This window comes from Malaclemys terrapin, chromosome 2 (genome assembly GCF_027887155.1).
Source record: "Malaclemys terrapin pileata isolate rMalTer1 chromosome 2, rMalTer1.hap1, whole genome shotgun sequence".
Taxonomy (NCBI): Eukaryota; Metazoa; Chordata; order Testudines; family Emydidae; genus Malaclemys; species Malaclemys terrapin.
Genome location: NC_071506.1, coordinates 264,019,035 through 264,038,765, shown reverse-complemented (window position 1 = coordinate 264,038,765; position 19,731 = coordinate 264,019,035). Strand labels below are relative to the sequence as shown.

The following is a 19,731-nucleotide window of genomic DNA, read 5'->3' as shown; positions in this document are numbered from 1 at the left end:
AAAAAACATTTTCTTTATTGTGTTTATGGAAATATACTTATTCAGTTTATTTCTGTGCAGCATCTGGAGACCAGACGGCTCACATTTGGAGATATATGGTACAGTTGCCCATGCCTCAGCCAACATCAGACTGCAATGTAAGCAATAAACTTACACAAACTAAAAATTGATCCTAGGGCAACTTCATCCAATTTAGGTGGTATGATTACATGTAGAAGTGTAATAAACACTTTTATTTAAAGGGATATTTTCAACTCAAATTTGGCCCAAATGTTACATTTTTGTAAAAAGACAATTATAAAACTCTGTGATCAATAGATTAATTTCTATGGCCTTCCTTTAGTGCAGGTGTAGGCAACCTTTCAGAAGCAGTGTGCCGAGTCTTCATTTATTCTCTTTAATTTAAGGTTTCGCGTGCCGGTAATATATGTTAACGTTTTTTAGAAGGTCTCTCTCTATAAGTCTATATTATATAACTAAACTATTGTTGTATGTAAAGTAAACAAGGTTTTCAAAATGTTTAAGAAGCTTCATTTAAAATTAAATTAAGGCTGATCTTACGCGGCCAGCCTGCTCAGCCCACTGCCAGGCTGGGGTTCTGTTCACCTAGGCCTGCAGTGGGCTGAGCAGGGCGACTGGAGGTCAGGGCTGGGGGTGTGTGGGGGGGTGCAGGGCAAAAGGCTGGGTGTGGGGAGGGTTCAGGGCAGAGGGCTGGGGGTGTGTGGAGGTGCAGGGCAAAAGGTTGGGTGTGTGGGGGGGTTCAGGGCAGACGGCTGGGGGTGTGTGGAGGTGCAGGGCAGAAGGCTGGGTGTTGGGGGGAGGTCAGGGCAGAGGGCTGGGGGTGTGTGGGGGTGCAGGGCAGAAGGCTGGGTGTTGGGGGGAGGTCAGGGCAGAGGGCTGGGGGTGTGTGGGGGTGCAGGGCAGAAGGCTGGGTGTTGGGGGGACTTGAGGTCAGGGCAGAGGGCTGGGGAGGCGTGGGGGGTGCAGGGTAGAAGGCTGGGGGTATGGGGGTGCAGGGCAGAAGGCTGAGTGTGTGTGGGGAGGTCAGGGCAGAAGGCTGAGTGTGTGGGGAGGTCAGGGCAGAAGGGTGGGTGGGGTGCGGTGCAGGGCAGAGGGCTGGGGTGCTCGGCTCGTGAGGGTGCTCCCAGCTGCTCAGGGCAGGGGGCTGGAAGGGATATGCCCTGTTCTACCCCCTTCCCCCAGGTCCGTCCCTACCTCTCTCTGCCTGCTCTACGGAGCAGTGAGCACGCTGCCGCTCTTCCCCCTCCCCCTCGCAAGGGCCATCCCGGCAGGGAGAGGGAGGAGAAGGGGCAGAGGGGCCGGAATGCACCAAGCTGTGGGAAAGAGCGGGGGAGGAGGGAAATTTGGCTGCCACAGGACCAAGCTTCTGCCTCCTGCCCCCGCAGGGGAGAGCGGTGGGCGGGGGGCCGGGACACTCTTCTCCCCCCCCCCCCCCCCCCACACACACACACTGCTCTCCCCTGCGGAGGCAGGAGGCAGAAGCTTGGTCCTGCCGCAGCCAAGCTTCCTTCCTCCCCCGCTTCTTCCCCCAGCGTGGTGCTTTCTGGCCCCTCCGCCCCTTCCTCCTCTCACCGGCAGGCAGCCTGCCATTCAGAATCGGCTCACGTGCCGTGTTTGGCACGTGTGCCGTAGGTTGCCGACCCCTGCTTTAGTGTTTCCAAGCCGTATATTGCAGCACTGAATCTGAAAGTGCAACTGATTTCATTAATTTTTTTTTCCAAATGAAGAGAATTGCATAATTAAACAGAATAGTGACAAGTAAAATTTTGCCTTGTAATCCAAAATATAATTGTTAATAAAGTTGTATAAAATACGATTAAAGTTGAGTGCACCTCTAACCACTTTGTAAAAAAAAATTGTGTAAGCACAATAGTAGGTTGTTCATGGGTCACATATGTATCAGTCTTAACTAGCATGAATAATGAACTGGTATTCAGGATTTAGCTTTATCTTGTATCCATTCATCAATATTTAGACTGAATTCAGTAGAAGTTCACTAATTTGTACTAATAACAACGAAACCTATTATGGATTACCAAACTTTCTGAATTAGTCCCTGATCCTGCAAATGCTTAAATACATCCATCCATGGGACTATTCACAAATGTAAAATTACTCACATTTAGTGAGTCTTACAGTATCTGGGCTTCCGTAAGTCCCAAATTCAGCAAAGCACTTATGTATGGGCTTCAAAGAGTCTTAACTTTAAAACACATGTCTAAGTGTGTGCTTAAGTTCTTTTCTGAATTGGGGCCTTAGAGAGCAAATATAATAAGGATAATGCTTCTATGTATTTCATTATTTTAGTAAGTATAGATCAGTTTTAGTCTGTTTTTTATTTTAAAACATTATACAGATGTACTATCGTACATTTTCTAAAAGTAGTGTAATATTAGTAATTATGGTCTCACTTCAGTCTTTTGCTATTAAATCTTTGCCAAGAACTAGGGAGAGACTGTCAGTTATTTATATAGTTATATAACAGACATCTGCTAACTTAATTTTGCTAATCCACAAAGCTGCTGTGTTCTACTGTACAGATTCTGGTGCAGTGTTTTATTTGAACTGCCAGATAGACAAAATCTAATGAGACTAAGCTCCATCAATGTATTTGAATGTGCTATACATGTTGGGTATGTCTACACAGCAGAGTAAAACCCATGCCAGCTGACTCGGGCTGTGGGGCTGTTTAACTGCTGTGCAGACTTGCAGGCCTGGGCTGGAGCCTGGGCTCTGGGACCCTGCAAGGTGGGTGGATCCCAGAGCTCAGGCTCCAGCCAAGTGCAGAAGTCTACACAGCAATGAAATAGCCCTGCAGCCTGAGCCCCGTGAGTCTGGGTCAGCCATGGGTTTTTCTTTGCTGTGTGGACGTTTCCTTTTAGCCTGAAATGTACCAGCTACCACCCTAGAAACCCTAGTTTTTTGTTGCATGTATAACTTAAGGTATGGTCTTCCATTGTATGCGGTATCTTCACCCACCTTTCTGGTCTATGGTACTAGTGTATCTGGATTTCAGGCCCACTCTGATATCTGCGACCTATGTGTAGGGTAGGTTAGATGGTGTACAGGTTAATGTCCAGTCTGTCCTTGGAGCCTAGGGTATGTAGGAATTGTCAGTGTGATAATGGCACAGTAGGCTTTCTGATTTGTGAGACTAGTCTGTTTTAACTCTGATTCTCATGCACTTGTGCTGCAGTGTTTTGATTACAAAAACTGTAAAGGAATGTTTCATTCCAACAGTTTCTTTGACATGTTTAAAATTTCAGTGTAAATGCTTCTTAAAGGTATTTAAAACCTTATTAATAACTGAAATTTGGGGCCCAAAGTGCTAGTGTTTTATTGATTTTTAACCACATAACCTTTTATCAATCCCTCTAACTTTATCAAACCAAATACTCCTACTTAAAAAATAAAGCTGTGTAAAAGTATGTTTAAACTGGATATTTTGCTAGTGGATTTCTGTGCAAAGAATCCTATACCCTAGTTCCAGAAATTTGGGGCAAAACATAATAGTGAGCTAATATGTGACTTAGTCAAGTAATGAGTGAATATGCAGTTAAAACTGTCAGTATTTCTATTGTAACCTTCCATTTTTAGTTGTCTGAATGCGGCCATTTCAGATAATTTCTCACTGATTTGTCATGGCAAATATAAATTCCCTTTCAAGTTTGCAAGGATCTATTTTAGATTTTCAGAGAGAGAGCCCCTTTCCCCTTTGAGTTTAGTTAGTGGCAAAGGTTGGGTGGAAGCTTTTACCAAACTCAAGGTGAAAATTTTAATTATATATGGTGGTTTACTTTTTTTGACACTTTTCGTTTTCCAAGAGCTATACAAATGCTCCTCCTAGCACCCAAATCTGTTAGGAAAGAAGTATTTTCATTTTGCAGATGAAAAAACTAAGGGGATGTCTACACTGTGAAGGCTATACCAGAATAGCTACAGTGCTATAGCTATGCTGGTATAACCCTGTAGTGTAGACACAGCCTCCACTGACAGGAAGAGTTTTTTTCTATCGGTGCTGGAACATCTCATCCCTGGGCAATGGCAGCTAGACTTAATGGAAGCATTCTTCCATTTACCTGTTTGTGTCTATACTGGGAGTTAGGTTGGCATAGGTACATCGCTCAGGGATGTGGATTTTTCACATCCCTGGCCTATGTAGCTATGTTGACCTAAATTTTAAGTGTAGACCAGGCCTCTGGCACGGAGGTTGATTTGCCCAGGGCTAAAAAGGGAATTATTGTCAGAATGAAGTATAGAATTTTAGCGTTTCTAGCTCCCAGTCTCTTGCTGCATACGCTGGGCTACGCTTGTGTCAAAAGAAATGTACGTTTAGACTTACACACCCTGGCAAGACCTTCTGATATAGTAATTAATGTAAACTTGTAATTACTTAACATAAACTACAAGTAAAACTAGATGCTTTGATAGCCTCTTACAGGTCTTCCTCTGTGTAAGGTGCTTGCTAGATAAGAATAGATGTGGTACAGTACTAATTTTAAATTTGTAAGTCTATTTATACTTTCACTACAATGGGAAAATCTCTGTTCACAAGAGATTGGCCACTAAACAGTGTATTTAAAGATTACAAATATTGCAGGATTTTTCTTGGTATGACCAAGATAGCAGGGAAGCATTGCGGGGGTGGGGGTGGATGACTAAGGGTAAGTAAAGGTCTGTTGAAGAGTTAAAGGAGTAATAGATTCATAGATTCCAAGGCCAGAAGGGACCATTGTGATCATCTAGTCTGGTGTCCTGTATAACACAGGCCATAAAACTTCTCAAAACAATTACTAGAGCAGATCTCCAAAACATCCAGTCTTGATTTAAAAATTGTCAGTGAAGGAGAATCCACCAGCACCTTTGTAAATTATTTCAGTGGTTCATTACTCTCACTTAAAAATTATACACGTTATTTACATCTAACTGGTATGTGTGCACCATCCATGCATTGATCCCATGTCTTGTGGCTCTCTCTCATACCTTGTTGCACTGTGTGTGCGCACATTCATTTCATGTCTTGCTGGGTGTGTCACTAAAATTGGATGCTTTCGCTTACTCCCACCTGTCTTCCCTGCATCCCCAGCCTTTTCTGCATGGGAGACCAAACCCCAGTATGATTGTGGATGAGAACTGGGGAAGTTCAAAAATTCACAGACTGACATTTGACTTGCCCAGTGTGTGGAGGAGGAGTGGAGTGTGAGGGGGAAAAGAGTGTCTGGTGTTTGATCTCAGCTCATTATAAGGCTCAGGATTCTGAATCTCTCTGACCTCCCAGATCTTGGGGGTGTTGGTAACTCGGTAGGAAGATGCTGGGGTGTCTCTATTGGGGGGCTGCCTGGGAATGTGGTTTGGCCCTGGGTGCTATCGAGTCCTGTTCTGTTATGTGGTGGGATTTGTCAGCAAAAATGAAAGTAAAATGAGAGAGACTTAGATTTGGTCCCCAGGAAGCTGCTTGGCATGCTTTGGAGTCCGGAGGATGAAGAGACTCGATGGGGAGCGAGGGGACCCCCAAAGCTCAGCCCTCTGGGGAGAAACTGCAGTTGAGGAGGAGGCACCACCACCATGTGCAATCAAAGTCAGAGGAGTCCTGGGGATGTAGCCACCGGGCTGATCAGGAGCCCAGCCAGCCCTGGTGGAAGTGCTTGGCCCTTGCCTTCCTCCTGCAACCACAGACCCCCAGGAAAGGAGGCTCAGCATTGCCTGGTGCTGGAGGATACAGGGGGGATCTGATTTGTAGCTGGGATAAGACGCAGGAGTTGCTGTGGGATGGGAAGCGGAGCAGTTGCTTGTGTCGGGGAGGCTCTGGGATCCTAAACACCAGCTGCAGACAGGCCACGTGGAGTAAGAAATGCGGAGGAGCAAGGTCTATGGTGACTGTGACCTGATGCCTCCTCCTAGACCCCTTTCTGCCTTCACATCCTCCCGTCTCCTGACTTTGCCCCTTACACCTCTCTGTGACTCTACACATACTTGACTTCAACCCCTCTGCTTCCCCCTACATTCCCTCAGTAATACTGTAAATGCTATTTACCCTAATTATTTAGTGCTTAATCATAATATACAGCTCAGTGTCATCTGAGAGATGCATAAGTTCTAGAGAAATATAGTAGGCTACCACTTGGTAATGCACCCTACAAAGGCTTTGCTGGAACAACTATACTGGTATAGTTATACTAACAGAGCCCCTTAGTGGAGATGCAGCTTATGCCAGCGAAAGGAATACTCTACAGGTAAACCATCTCCCCTATGTATAGCTGTCTGTGTATTGTTGTTGGTTTTTTTGCTGGTATTGCTATGTCAGGAGAGCGTTGTGTGTGTTTGAAGTACAACTTCCCATTAATAAATAGAAAAATTGTTCATATTTATACTTTTGTGATTAACAGCAAATGTCTGGGGAAGATGAAGTTGAGTTTTCAGATAAAGATGAACCTGATGGAGATGGAGATGGTTCCAGTGACTGTCCCACTATCCGAGCTCCTTTAACCTCCCTGAAAAGCCATCAAGGAGTAGTCATAGCAGCTGACTGGCTGGTTGGAGGGAAGCAAGCTGTAACAGCTTCCTGGGATAGGACAGCAAATCTGTATGATGTGGAGACATCTGAACTTGTCCATTCACTAACAGGTATCTCTTTGCTTATATGAAAGCTTTTTAAGATTGCTGGTTTGTTTTTTAGTAATGATCACTCTTTCCAGACATCACAATCTTCTGGGTGAGTAATGTGTCTTTTGGGGGCAGGAAGAGACTTAAACATAAAGCTTAAGCTACAAGGAGGAGCATAAATATTACATCACTATTTATGTATGATATTCATTGAATGCCATGAACATGTAATTATTCTCCTTTGAGCATGTGTTAAAATGTATAAAATTGAGCAATTGTTTTTGAAACTTAGTGCAGCAGTTTTTCTTAGTACTTCTTAACAGTTTCATTTTTCATACCTGTGCTACTTCAGGTAGCAGTAATATATGACTACTTAATGGTCAGATGAAATGACTATTCATGAAATGACTATTCATTAAATTGTAACTTTCAAATACAGCTCTAAATGTCTACCACAGCAGTAACATTACTAATTACTATTACCAGACCAATTACTGTTTTTTACTGTTTTTCAAAAATTGTGTCTGATCAGCATTTCATTCCAAATGTTTGTGGAAATGAAAAGTCTTGCGTTTTCGTTACCTTATATGTTCTCATCTGTGGTTGTAGGGCATGACCAAGAGCTAACCCATTGTTGTACACATCCCACTCAACGTCTTGTGGTGACATCATCACGTGATACAACCTTCCGTCTGTGGGATTTCAGAGATCCTTCTATCCATTCTGTGAATGTCTTTCAGGGCCACACAGAGTAAGTGACAGTTGCTTCACAGGTTTTTTACATATTTAGAAGGGATGAATGTATTGAGTTGATAAACTGTACCAAAAGATTCCTGTACTTTTTGTGATATTAAGACCATCTTTGTGTTAGTTTAGGAAACTTTGCCTTTCACAGAAACCCTTTAATACTGTCTTGCAAATGTAATACTGTGGCATTTAAATACTAAAAAAGCAATAATTGCACTTGCTGTGTTGTTGCTTACACAATAAGTCTTTTTTAATTAGGCATCTTTAATAAGTAGTTCATACTCTTTACATTTAAATTTATTGTAAATTCTTGTTTAAGCAGTGCTGTGTGTAGTTTAGGAACACTGCTGTAAAATATTAAGAGAAATTTCCCGTCCCTTATTTGTTGTAATCTTAACAGTGAAATAAAGGTGACTTGTACAGAACCAAGAAAACAAATTAAAGACATTTTAAGTTTCTATACTCCTTTTTCATTTTGCAGTCATTTTTAACTTCACAGTTTATACTTACAAATTAGAAGCATGCAAATATTTCAGACATTGTTTCATTTATCAAAAATGACTGATATGTTTTAACACCTTTTTGATGAGTTTTGGGATTTGATGCTGATCTGCTGGCTTCTACTGAAGATAAGCAGAAGTAGCTGTATGAGTCTCTGAATATGGTGGCGAACCATACCCTTTTTTGAAGTAAAACAATGATGAGGGAGGTGAGGAAAGCAGAAGGCAAACGTTCTAAATATCTTATCCAAATTAGAAAGTGGTATAGATTTAAAAGCCCTTGCTGTTTGCGAAGTTTGAAAGCAAAGCTTGACTACCAGAAGGTGTGCGTGTATGGGGGGAGGGTTTCCCAAAAGTTGAGCACTGACTTCAATAGGAGTTTTCTTTTATTCTCAATTAGATATTTCCATGTTGCTTAATAATAATTTGAAATTTTGCTATATCAATAGTTTTTGTAAGTGCCCACCTCCTTGTTCCAAACTCAGGTACACTATCTCAAGAATGTGACTTCCAAACTCTGATGGGTGCCAGTGTATCACAGGTAGCCATTTACTGATCTGTTTTTTCCTTACAGTAGAGTAGACCTAACCATGGCCTGAGGGCTGGAACTGGTCTGTGGCCTTGTTAATGGTGGTTTATACATAAGAGGAAATAGGTTTTGTGCTGCTCATACTCCTTCCCCCTGTGCTTTAATACTCACAGGTTATACATACAGAGCACAGAGGGAAGAAATGTGATTTGAAAATTAATGCTTTCAGGATGTCAAATGGCATGGATCTTGAGAGGCTGGAAAAAATGAAAAGGATAGAAGATTGAAGATGAAAAATTACCATCTGAACTATTGCAGATTGTGGTGGGGGCTATGTTTTTAACACTAGAGACAATTTTTGACCATTCTTTGGTCACTCTTTCTTCAGCTTCAACTACCACTCCTGTCTCCATTTGTCTCCTCTTTTTTGTGTCTCATTCTTTTGCATATTTGTCACCTTTAGAGTCTTGCATCAGAGTTTGGTCAGCATTATCTTACTGATTTGATATAGCACTTTCTCTCCTGCCAATACTGAATTTAAAAAACTCTTACTTTACTGTATATCAGTTATATTTTTATCTACTTTATTTTTGGTACCTTTTATGTCAAAAGAATGCTTTTACAGCCTTAGATCCTAGAGATGCTTATAATTCATACTTTGTGGAAGAGATGATGCTTTGCTCTAAGCAGGATATTATACCTGAGAGATATCCTAAGCTTGCTTGCAAGAGGAAAGCTCCGTAGTTCATAGATGACATACTTCTGGTCCATGTGTCTGTTTTTATGTGCTGCACATAAGTCCCACAATGTGCTAGCACAGCTGGGTATGCTCTGCTCCCATTATGTAGTATGAGAGCAGTTCTTTTGCCTTCTGGAATGAGGTATAACAGAAGGAATTGATGCAGGTGTAAGTAATCCCATTGTAGCACTGAGTATTTTATTAGGCTCACACATTAAAAGGAATAGTGCATTTGTCATGGTGACCAGGCTAGCTGCACCTCTGTCCCCCTTGTGATCTCTCAGTGTAGCCCATCAGGTGTTGGGCCTCTTGTATCTTTACCTATCCAGGTTTGGAATTTTGCAGTTCTCCCACTAGTAGCCCACGTCATGGCTTGGAGTACTTGTGTATCCACTGTTATCACCCAGAGGTCGGAGTTAGGCACCTGTGATTCTTCCCTTTGGAAGTCTTGACCAGTGGTATATAGTGACCATAAGCTTTCTTACATCAGAAGTACTGTTTTGTTTAGCAGTAGGAACAAATCTTTTAGAGAAAAAGGATTTTCAGTCTGCTTGTATGTCTGTCTGTCTTAAAGTCTTAGTACTCCTTGATGGTAATCTAGGTAGGCCTAACTTCTTCTTCATCCCCAACAGTTCCCTTTGTGTAGCTGGTTCCACTGAACAACTACAGGCTCTCTTGAGAGAGTGTCACTTTAAATTCTGGGAGTGGGTAGTTTTTTGTTGTTTGAACTGGTCCTTGGTGGTTCCTAGTCAGTACCAGTTTTGTAAGCTGGTTGAAGACAGAAGTAGAATCATCAAAGCTTGCAGTTCTAGCATTGTTACTTTAACAATTTTTTAAGTGTCAGTTGATGGGTGGGTGACTGGAGCAATCTCCTTTTTCCCTGCGTGTATTCCAGAATTTTTTTCCCTAAGATACTATTCACACAACATTTTCAAGAACTGTCATGCTATTTATAGGTTGATCAATTTGGGAATATGTAACCTATTTTTATCTAAAAGATCCAAGGGAACATACAAGTACTTTTTAAGAATTGATTGTGTATATATATAAAAATAGTGTGGGTGATGTAGATTGCGAGGAATAGATAGTATTCATATAAATGATTTAATTTGCCACTTTTGTGTGTTTCTTCCTGAAGTCACAGATGTTATTCCCACTTGTTCTGGTTGAGATTCAAAACTACTGTTGGATCCTGTTGGTACGTGAATCAGAAATAAATTTTCCTTCCACCATCAGAAGAAATGTTTTCTCAGTCATTTTTATCTTAAAGTGGGAGTAAAACTTTGCACTTCCTGTTCAGGTGGGGCCTAGCATCTGCTTGGTCATCTTAATCAGTAGGAGATAGTAAGTAATCTGAGACTAAATGTGAATTTCTGTAAGATTATAATTCCGAGGTATTCTGAATACCCTTCTTACCTATGCTATGTAGAGTGTTCATCACAGAGCCCTACAGTTAAATACTTGCAATATTTTGATCAAACTGCTTTCAGATCATCTTCCAACAGATGGCACCATAATCCTTTATTAAATGCTGAAAATGTTCCATGACAATACTTGGGCACTCAGCCTCCAGAAGAGTCCCAAATTTAGGAAAAGAGAAAACAAACCAGAATGAGATTCTCCTCAAACATCCATTGCTTTAGCCACTTAGGGCTGACACTACAGTTTCTCTGTTTTAGATAGGTTTATGCATCAAGCAGCTGCTTGTTTAAAAAAATTGGAAAGATGTATGAGAGAGGGAATCTAAACTAGATGTTACCATAAACAGCTTTTTTTCAGCACAATATTAAAACTCAAAATGTAACATGGTTTAAAAGTACAGTCTCTCTGTCCCTATTGAAGGAAAACGGTCTTTAAAATCACTTGTGTTCAAAGTATATCGTCACATGATTTTTGTTCGAGCATCTTTAAAATCATAAATTGCAGCTAACATGTTTCCTGACAGCTATCCTAAGTCTTTCAAGTTGAACATTGAATTATTATAATGCTGCACATGTGCTAAGCTAATTCTAGAGCATGTTACATTTTTATAAAAGCACTCTACATTAAAAATACTTCTTGAATTTTTGCGCTCTCGCTCGCTCGCACTCTCGCTCTCTCTCTCTCTCTCTCTCTCTCTCTCTCTCTCTCTCTCAAAAGGGTAACATAATGAAAAATTAGACTACCATTCATGTTTGATCCATGTAAACCAGACGTAATTAAGAGAAATCAGTAGGTGCAATTCTCAAAAGTAACTAAATCAGACTTCCAGACTTGATATCCTAGGCACATGATAAAATGCTAGTCTTACTTCCGAAGAATGCATCTGTTTTGGTGAGGAGTTCCAGTGGTTAATTACCTTCACAGTTTAAAAATTTGCACTTTATTTCTGGTCTGAATTTGTCTAGCTTCAGCATCCAGCCATTGCATTTTGTTTGCTAGATTGAATAGCCCTCTACTATCAAATTTCTGTTCTCTGTGTAGCTAGTTACAAACTGATCAAGTCATCTCTTAGCCTTCTCTTTATTAAACTAAACAGATTGAGCTTCTTGAGTCTTTCACTATAAGGCATTTTTTCCGGTCCTAAAATCTGTCTCATGGCTCTTCTCTAAACCCTCGCCTCCAATTCTTCAATATCCTTCTTGAATTGTGGACGACAGTACTGGAGTATTTCATCAGTGCCAAATACAGAGGTAAAATAACCTCTCTACTACTACTCCTCTTTCTTCCTCTGTTTATGCTCCTAGGATCTTATTAGCCCTTTTGGCCACAGCATCACACTGGGAGCTTGTATTCAGCTGATTATTCACGGTCATCCCCCAAGTCCTTTTCAGAGTCCCTGCTTCCCAGGATTGGAGTCCCATCCTGTAAGTATGGCCTACATGCTTTACATTTGACTGCTTTGAAATGCATATTGTTTGCTTGCAGCCAGCTTACCGGGCAATCCAGATTGCTCTGTATCAGTGATCTGTTCTCTTCTTTACTTCCCATGCCCCCAGTATTTTGATAATCTGTGTACTTTATTAGTGATATTGTTTTCTTCCAGGTCATTGATAAAAATATTAAATAGCATAGGGCCAAGAACCAGTCCTTGAGGACCTTGTTTGAAACAAACCACTTGATGATTCCCTATTTGCGGTTAACCAGTTTTTAATTCATTTAATATGTGCCATGTTGATTTTGTATGTTCTAGTTCTTCTTCGAGTGCTTGCTCATGTCCATTCCATATTAGGGGTGTGTGCTCACCACATGCATTGGTGCTGGAAGTCTTTCCCCTCAGCATTATCCGTAGGGGACCGGCTCTGGTGCCCTTTGGAGTGGCACCTGCATGGCATGGTATAAGGGGCGCCACCGGCTCCCCCCCCCCGTCCTCAGTTCCTTCTTGCAGTGTGTGAAGGTGCTGGAATGTCTGCTGCTTTGGCTAGCCTTTTTTCTTTCTCTGTTCTTGCGAACTTTGAAATGCTGTAAAATAGTTATATAGTTAGTAGTTTCTTAGTTATCCTTAGTAGTAGTTCTTGAATTCTTCGTTAATCCTGGACGGGACCCAGCTGGGGGTTGGGACATGCCCCGGTCCCCAGGCTTTAAGCCCTTCGCTCGCTGCAAACGGCCTATGCCCGTCAGTGATCCATATATCAGATGCCTAAGGTGCCTAGGCAAAGGGCACATAAGTGACAAGTGCCGTATCTGCAAGTCCTTCAAACCTAGGATGAAGATGGAGCTCAATATCCGTCCAAGAGCACTCCTAATGGAGTCGGCACTCGCTCCGGCACTGGAGCAGTGGTCCGACTCCACACCGAGTGTGACCTCCGTGCGTAGTGCTCCCGCAGTGCCGTCCACGAGCTGGCACCGGTCTCCCTCCATGGCTCCGCTTAAGAAGCCAAAAAAGACTGTGAGGAGAAGATCTCCTGCCTCCCGCAAGGAACAGAAAGGGCAGGGGGAGAGCCAAGACCCATGCCCGGCAACTCAACATTCCCCTCAGGAAGTCGGGTCCCAGCTCAAGTTGAGCGGTGCAGCCCACCCCATGCTTTGCCTGCGACTCCAGATACCGACACCTGAGGCCCTTCAAGCAACTCAGGAGATCCTGACGCTCTCTACTTAGAACATACCAAGCCTTTCTGTAAATCGACTCAACTCTTCATTGCTACAGCGAATAGAATGGTCACTCGGTGTCCTTGCAGAGGATTTCCAATTGGATTACCTTGTGCATAAGGACCTGTTACGACCTGGTGGGGGTTTTGCCACCACTGATTGTCAGAGACCACTCAACGAGAGCGCAGGTGTCTTCGGCGGCCTTCCTGGCGCACATCCCGATCCAGGACATCTGTAGATCCACAACATGGTCCTTTGTTCACACATTTACGGCACATTGTGCCATCACTCAGGAGGCCAGGGACGACGTTGGGTTCAGCAGAGCTGTGTTGCAATCTATGCGTCCGTGAACTCATACCCACCTCCAGGGGTACTGCTTGGGAGTCACCTAATATGGAATGGACATGATTAAGCACTCAAAGAAGAAAAGAGTTACCTTTTCATGTAACTGGTGTTCTTCAAAATGTGTTGCTCATGTCCATTCCATGACTGCCTTCCTTCCCCACTGTCAGAGTTTCAGGCAAGAAGGAACTGGGGGGGGGGGGGGGGGAAGGAAGCTGGCAGCACCCCTTATAACGCGCCATGCGGGTGCCACTCCAGAGGGCGCCAGAGCTGGTCCCCTACAGATACTGCTGAGGGAAAAACTTGCAGCACCAGTGCATGTGGCGAGCACACACCTCTAATATGGAATGGACATGAGCAACACATCTCGAAGAACACCAGTTACGGAAAAGGTAACTTTCTTTTTCTTAATTAAAATACAGTTTCGTATCAAGTCAGAAGCCTTGAATGAGAGCTGCTGAGTGCTCTAAAATCCACATGGTGACTCAAATTGTGGAGGTATGATGGAGGGAATATTGGAGTTGGAGCACTGCCTGAGCATTTGGAAGGGGAAATGAGGAGGAGAATGAGAATGTTGGAGGTACTGGAACTGTGCAGGGAAGAGTGGGGTAGAAGGGAGGGAAAAGACCAGTTCAGTGGGAGATGTTGGGGGCTTCAGCACTATCCTTCAATACTCCTCACTGCACCCGTGAAAGCTCTGTCCTCTTTCAAAACATGTCCCCACTGACTGCTTGTCCCTGCACTATACCTGCCTCCTCACTTTAGCACTTCAGCCTACAAGTTGCATTCCAGCACCAGCCTCTGTATGATGAGGGTTGAGAAGGGAGGACTAGGCTGTTTGGGACAAGTGGAGAAACAGGAAACAATACAGGAACAGTGAAGGGAATAACATACTGCCAGTGGCATTCAGTTACCTGGATAATCATCGCTAAGGAGCCAGAAGTGGTGGGGAGGAAGAGCTGGGCTGTGACCGATGGGGCTGTTGAGGAAAAAAAATTCTTTTTTAAACAAAGGGAATTAAATGCCAAAGAACTTTAACATAGAGTTAAGGTTGCTCAGTAGTGTATCAAGCCCTCACAGGACTCATTCAGATATGCTCGCACCTCTGAAAACCAGGAAATAGAGTTAAGGCACATGCTACTCTACAACTCAATCTTACTGTGCCCTCTTCGAGTGATACCCCAACATTCCAATAACATCCACACCCTTACAGATGCTATGGACTGCTTTGGGAACAGAGTACTTGAGCACTTGGACAAAGTCTAACACCTTAGCTCTAAGGCAAAACTTGGGGTTAGGTTAGGCATAGTCAACGTGAGTTGTCAGACTCACACTGAGCCTGCCTACTCCACACAAACCATGCCTTTACCCTTGACCTGAGGATTCCTGCAGAAACATTGCCTCTGCGTACCCCTCACTATGTACCAGAGACCAAAGTCGTGTGTGCCGCCAGACTGCTGACAATCCCTATAAGAAGACTACCTCCGTGTGCATCTGCTGATGCAAACTGCAGAACTCCTCACAGAAATGAGGCATACTTGATCCTTCAAAGTACATGTGAACTCCTCATATCTGTGACAGTTCTTCCAGTCTGCTCCTACCAATTCTTCCATCATTCAGTATAGCTACCTCAAAGACAGTGCATGCAGACAAATGCTTCCGTTGTTTTACAGTCAGAGGTCAGACCTTTGAAATCATGTAATTCCCATTACCAGCTTACCTATTTTCATACTCCAGCTGCAATATTATGTAGCTGTCTGTACTCAATTCCTATCTCCGATTCCCAAAGTATCATTACAGGATCTTTAGCTCTTCAGGAGAGATTAGCTAATAAAATCACACTGGAACTGAGGAACATTCGTGAGGGAGAGAATTGTGAAAGTTTGGAACTGTCAGAAAATTGTGACCCCCTCCTCCTGTTTGACAGTATAATAATTCTCTGTGGTGGGTCTAAGCAAAAAATACCAAGCTTTATTGGAAAAGAGAAATTGTGAAACTCTGGGAGTCTCTCTTTCTGTGAAAGAGAGCCTTTAAATTTCATTTCCTCAAGAGAAATGGACTTTAAAAACCCTTATTAATGAGGGGACTGGAAACAAATATCAAATGAGGCAGCTTCTGATGCCTATATTTCAAAAATGAGAGTGGCTGCCTTGGAGTTATGCTTTTAGGCGTACATTGACTACAGGTTTTGGGGCTGTCTCAAAAATTTCAGCAGAAACTAGAAAACCTCCTCTTTCTTGTAGAGGACCTGCTTCTGGGGTTTGAAAGACACATGTTAATAAAGCCACCCTTTGTCAACTGGGTGCAATCATCCAACCCTTGTCTTCTTTTCAGTATTTAGAATTAAAATTGGGCCTAGTGCAGTAGTAGGAATTCAGGGGTGTCCAGAACGTCTTGCAAATAACCCTTGTTGGTTCCAGCCCCATGCTCCCAAGCAGTACCAACCCTTTGTTCATGAAAGGTTATAGAACAGGTAAGCAATCAGTTTCTGACCTGGAGGATAATCAACCTTCTACCATCATTGGCCCTAATCTTTGGAGACCTGTGGGTGCTAAATATTTTTGAGGGATACTGAATCAGCATGTGGGAAAGCCCAACAATTTTCTCCCACCAAGTTCATGTGAGTACAGTTCTATCTGGAATATCAAATGATGGAAAAATCCATTCCGTTCTTGCAAAAAATGTCTAATCCATGCTACCTACAAAGTGTTGTGTATTTTTCCAGCTACTTTCTGATACCAAAAGTCCAATATCACCCATCCTGGATATTGGAGACTTCAGCCAGTATTTGCTCAATGAAAATTTCCAAATGAATGTGTCTAAAATGTAATTCCTAACCTTGCTGGAAATATCTGACGGTTATGTGCTTTTGAATGAAGTTCACCTCTGTGCAGAGGACCTGGACAAGGCCTATGCACAAACGAAACATTGCAAAGTCAGATTTAAGTTGACATCAATACAACTGGTTAAAGTGTGTCTACTTCTTGAGGTTATTCCCACTCCTCCACTCTGCTAGTGATGGCAGAGGCTTTGAGGCTTCGTTCTCCATTTCTCCTTCATCTGTGACTGCGTAGTTACTTACTGTCCCTGTGCATGGAATGCCCTCCTGGACTGGTTTGCCAGACTACTTTCTCATATAACCTCATTAAGACCCTCTCTGTTAATGCAATATCCATAAGAAATTGGTCAACTGTTCGTATATGTAACTTTTCTTTTTTCTTAAAACTTTTGGTTTCATGTTCTGTTCAAACCCCCTAATTAATACCTGTATGATCCTATTATTGTAACCCTTCGTCTTTCCTCCTTCGTTTTGTTTGTTTTTGTTACTCTGCTTCACATCTCATCTGTAAATGGATTAAGTGTTCTGGACAGGGACTATGTATTTTTGTCTGTATTGTAAAGAACTTGGCACACTTTTTTGAGCACTGAAAATAAGTTCTTAGCCCTGAACCCTGAATCTTCTAGAGTCAGATTTTCCATGTACACTTTCAGGGTCCTAAACTTGTACATATAAATTCTAGATGTTCATTCACAGATTAGACATATGCATGTGCAGATGACAACGTGCAGTGATGCTAACTTAAGACAACTGCAAATTGCAAAACAGCAGTATCAAGTTGTCTATACACTGTATATTTAGCAGTATGGTTTTGACTCTTGTCAAATTTAGGGTGTCTCCCCGATAGCTTCCTGACATTTCTGGATAGTATGGCCAACATATCTTGGATGTCTCTAGTGCAGTATTGAGAGTTGTGGTATCTTACTTGTTCTTGCACATTCTTCCCACGCACTTGTGTAAAAATAATTTCCAAGTTTGTTTACCTAGTTTTTATGGTCTTTTTAGAGTCCTCTGTGGAGATGTTGAGTCTTTATATTGGGTTCTAATACAGTATGTGCTCTGGAATATCATTTTCCTACTGCTTTCTAACAAGAATTACTACAAGTATTTGACATATTCCCTATGTGCTCACCCTTCCCCATCTTCTCTGTAGAGTTGGGCCATAATAGTTTCTTTAGTTTTTCGTTGCAACTGCAATAAAAAGAAACTGACAGTTGAGACAGTTACTGCCCATTAAGCCTCACCAGCAGGTGGGCTAAAGACTCTATTTGTACCAGTTTTGACAATATTTATAAGTGGACCAACATTTTGGCATTTGATAAGATTTTAAATTGATTTAGGATATTTGAGATACACATGAATGGAAAAGATCATACATTTCCTCCCCTGTCAGTAAATGGACACATTTCTCTCCTTTCATTTCGTTTCATTTCGTTTCAGCTGACTTGGAATAACTCCAATGAAGGAAAATAAAAAATTGTCATCACTTTTGCTGTAATAGTACAACACATTTTGGTTTGTAAACCAAACTAATTTGAAATTAATAATTAATGCTTACAGTGGGAAATTACTGTTGTCACCAAACTAATGGGGAAAATATTAAAATGTAAACTTAGCAAATTATTTCAAATTTATAATTTGAGATGTATAGATTTATAATTAGAATTTAAATTTGTCTAACTGTACTGTCTCTACTTTTAAATAATGAAATATGTAATGTTGGTTTTTATTGGGCGCATTACACTGAATTTTTAACTAGACATTTTCTTACATCGTTATGTCTGTCCAGAGAGCATAATCAAATAAATAATCTCAGTGCTTTCATAGTCATTTTCTATAATGGTGGTGTACAGCATTTGTTATAATTGCATTAAAATTAGGTATATGGAGGAGTTGTTACAGGAAATCTCCTTTATGTTCTAAATAATTATTTCGTATCTTATTGCTATACTATGGAATAACCAGTAATGCATACTATCTGAATTAGAATAAGAATCAATCATGTTAGAAACACCATTGAAAGAGAGCCTTTTTTGTGACTCTAGAAAATGAGCCAAGAAATTCTAATAACATAAGAACAGCCATACTGGGTCAAACCAAAGGTCCATCTAGTCCAGTATCCTGTCTTCTGTCAGTGGCCAATGCCAGGTGCCCCAGAGAGAATGAATAGAACAGGTAATCATCAATGATCCATCCCCTGTCACCCATTCCCAGCTTCTAGCAAACAGAGGCTAGGGACACCATCCCTGCCCATCCTGGCTAATAGCCACTGATGGGCCTATCCTCCATGAACTTACCTAGTGTTTTTTTTTTTTTTTTTTTTTTTGAAGGGTTGCAATTGTGTAGTTACTTTAAAAACGTGTTCATGACAGGAATAAAATGAGATGGGTTCCTTGCCTTGATTAGCTTACAGTTTACTAATAGGACATGTAAAGGGGCAGTAACACATCAGGGATGTACTACTGGGGTGACAAAACAGTGGGGAAATAAGTGACAAAGGAGGAAGTTTAGGATATTTTGGGAGTATAACTATTGGGTTGTATTCAAACTGTCATCACCTAGCCTTTAATTTATGATGGTCAGATAGGGAGTGCTCGGCCGATGGTTAATGGTAGATGTGCACTGGCTTTTTTACTTTTTAAATAGTTTTTTGTTTGTCCTGTGCTGGAGCTGCTATTAGAAAAAAAAATTACTTCCAGCTTGGCTAGAAGGGTTCTAGTCTAAATTTATCTAGAGAATAAGTGCAATGAGAAATACTTCTTTTTATCTAAGAGAAAATTTTTTTTTTCAACTGTCATGTTTCTAGGTTTTATAACTTGTACTTTATATAAACATGGTAATATCTTTTATTGGACAAACTTCTCTTAGTGAGAAAGACAAGCTTTCAAGCCACACAGAGCTCTTCTTCAGGTCTGGGGAAAGTAAGCAAGAGAAGACCTCTGTGTAAGCTCGAAAGCTTGTCTCTCATCAGCACAAAATGGTCCAATAAAAGATACTACCTCACCCACCTTGTCTCCCTAATATCCTGGGACCGACCGACTGTAACTATACTGCATTTGTATAAAAATAACACTTCTGAGTAGTTATTTATTAAATAGCAATAAATCAGTTAATCACGATGTCCAGGTTGTCTGTCTTTGTAAGTCCAATTGCAGAAGGAAACTCAACTGGCTGGCCTGAACGAAACCCTAGTACCTGGTCATAACTTCTCACAAAATATTTAGTCTTCAAGACCATACAGGCATCTTCCTCGATATGAAAAGCTGTATTATTGTTATTATGTTTAACACTTTCTAAAATAGTGTGTACTGCAAATAAAGGAAACGATAGTGTTAATTTTTTT

At 41.6% G+C, this 19,731-nt stretch overlaps 1 protein-coding gene across 4 annotated transcripts in view; it reads left to right on the top strand.

The window, feature by feature from the left end:
* WDR37 (WD repeat domain 37) overlaps positions 1–19,731 on the top strand; it is a 64,156-nt gene that overhangs the window by 32,204 nt on the left and 12,221 nt on the right. For 3 of the 4 annotated variants that reach the window (XM_054021023.1, XM_054021022.1, XM_054021024.1), the window contains 3 exons: positions 61–137; positions 6,408–6,645; positions 7,234–7,375. In XM_054021023.1, coding sequence (XP_053876998.1) covers positions 61–137; positions 6,408–6,645; positions 7,234–7,375 — 457 coding nt within the window. Of the gene's footprint in view, positions 1–60; positions 138–6,407; positions 6,646–7,233; positions 7,376–11,865; positions 11,986–19,731 lie in introns of all 4 variants that reach the window. The other variant, XR_008444112.1, reaches the window with a different exon arrangement.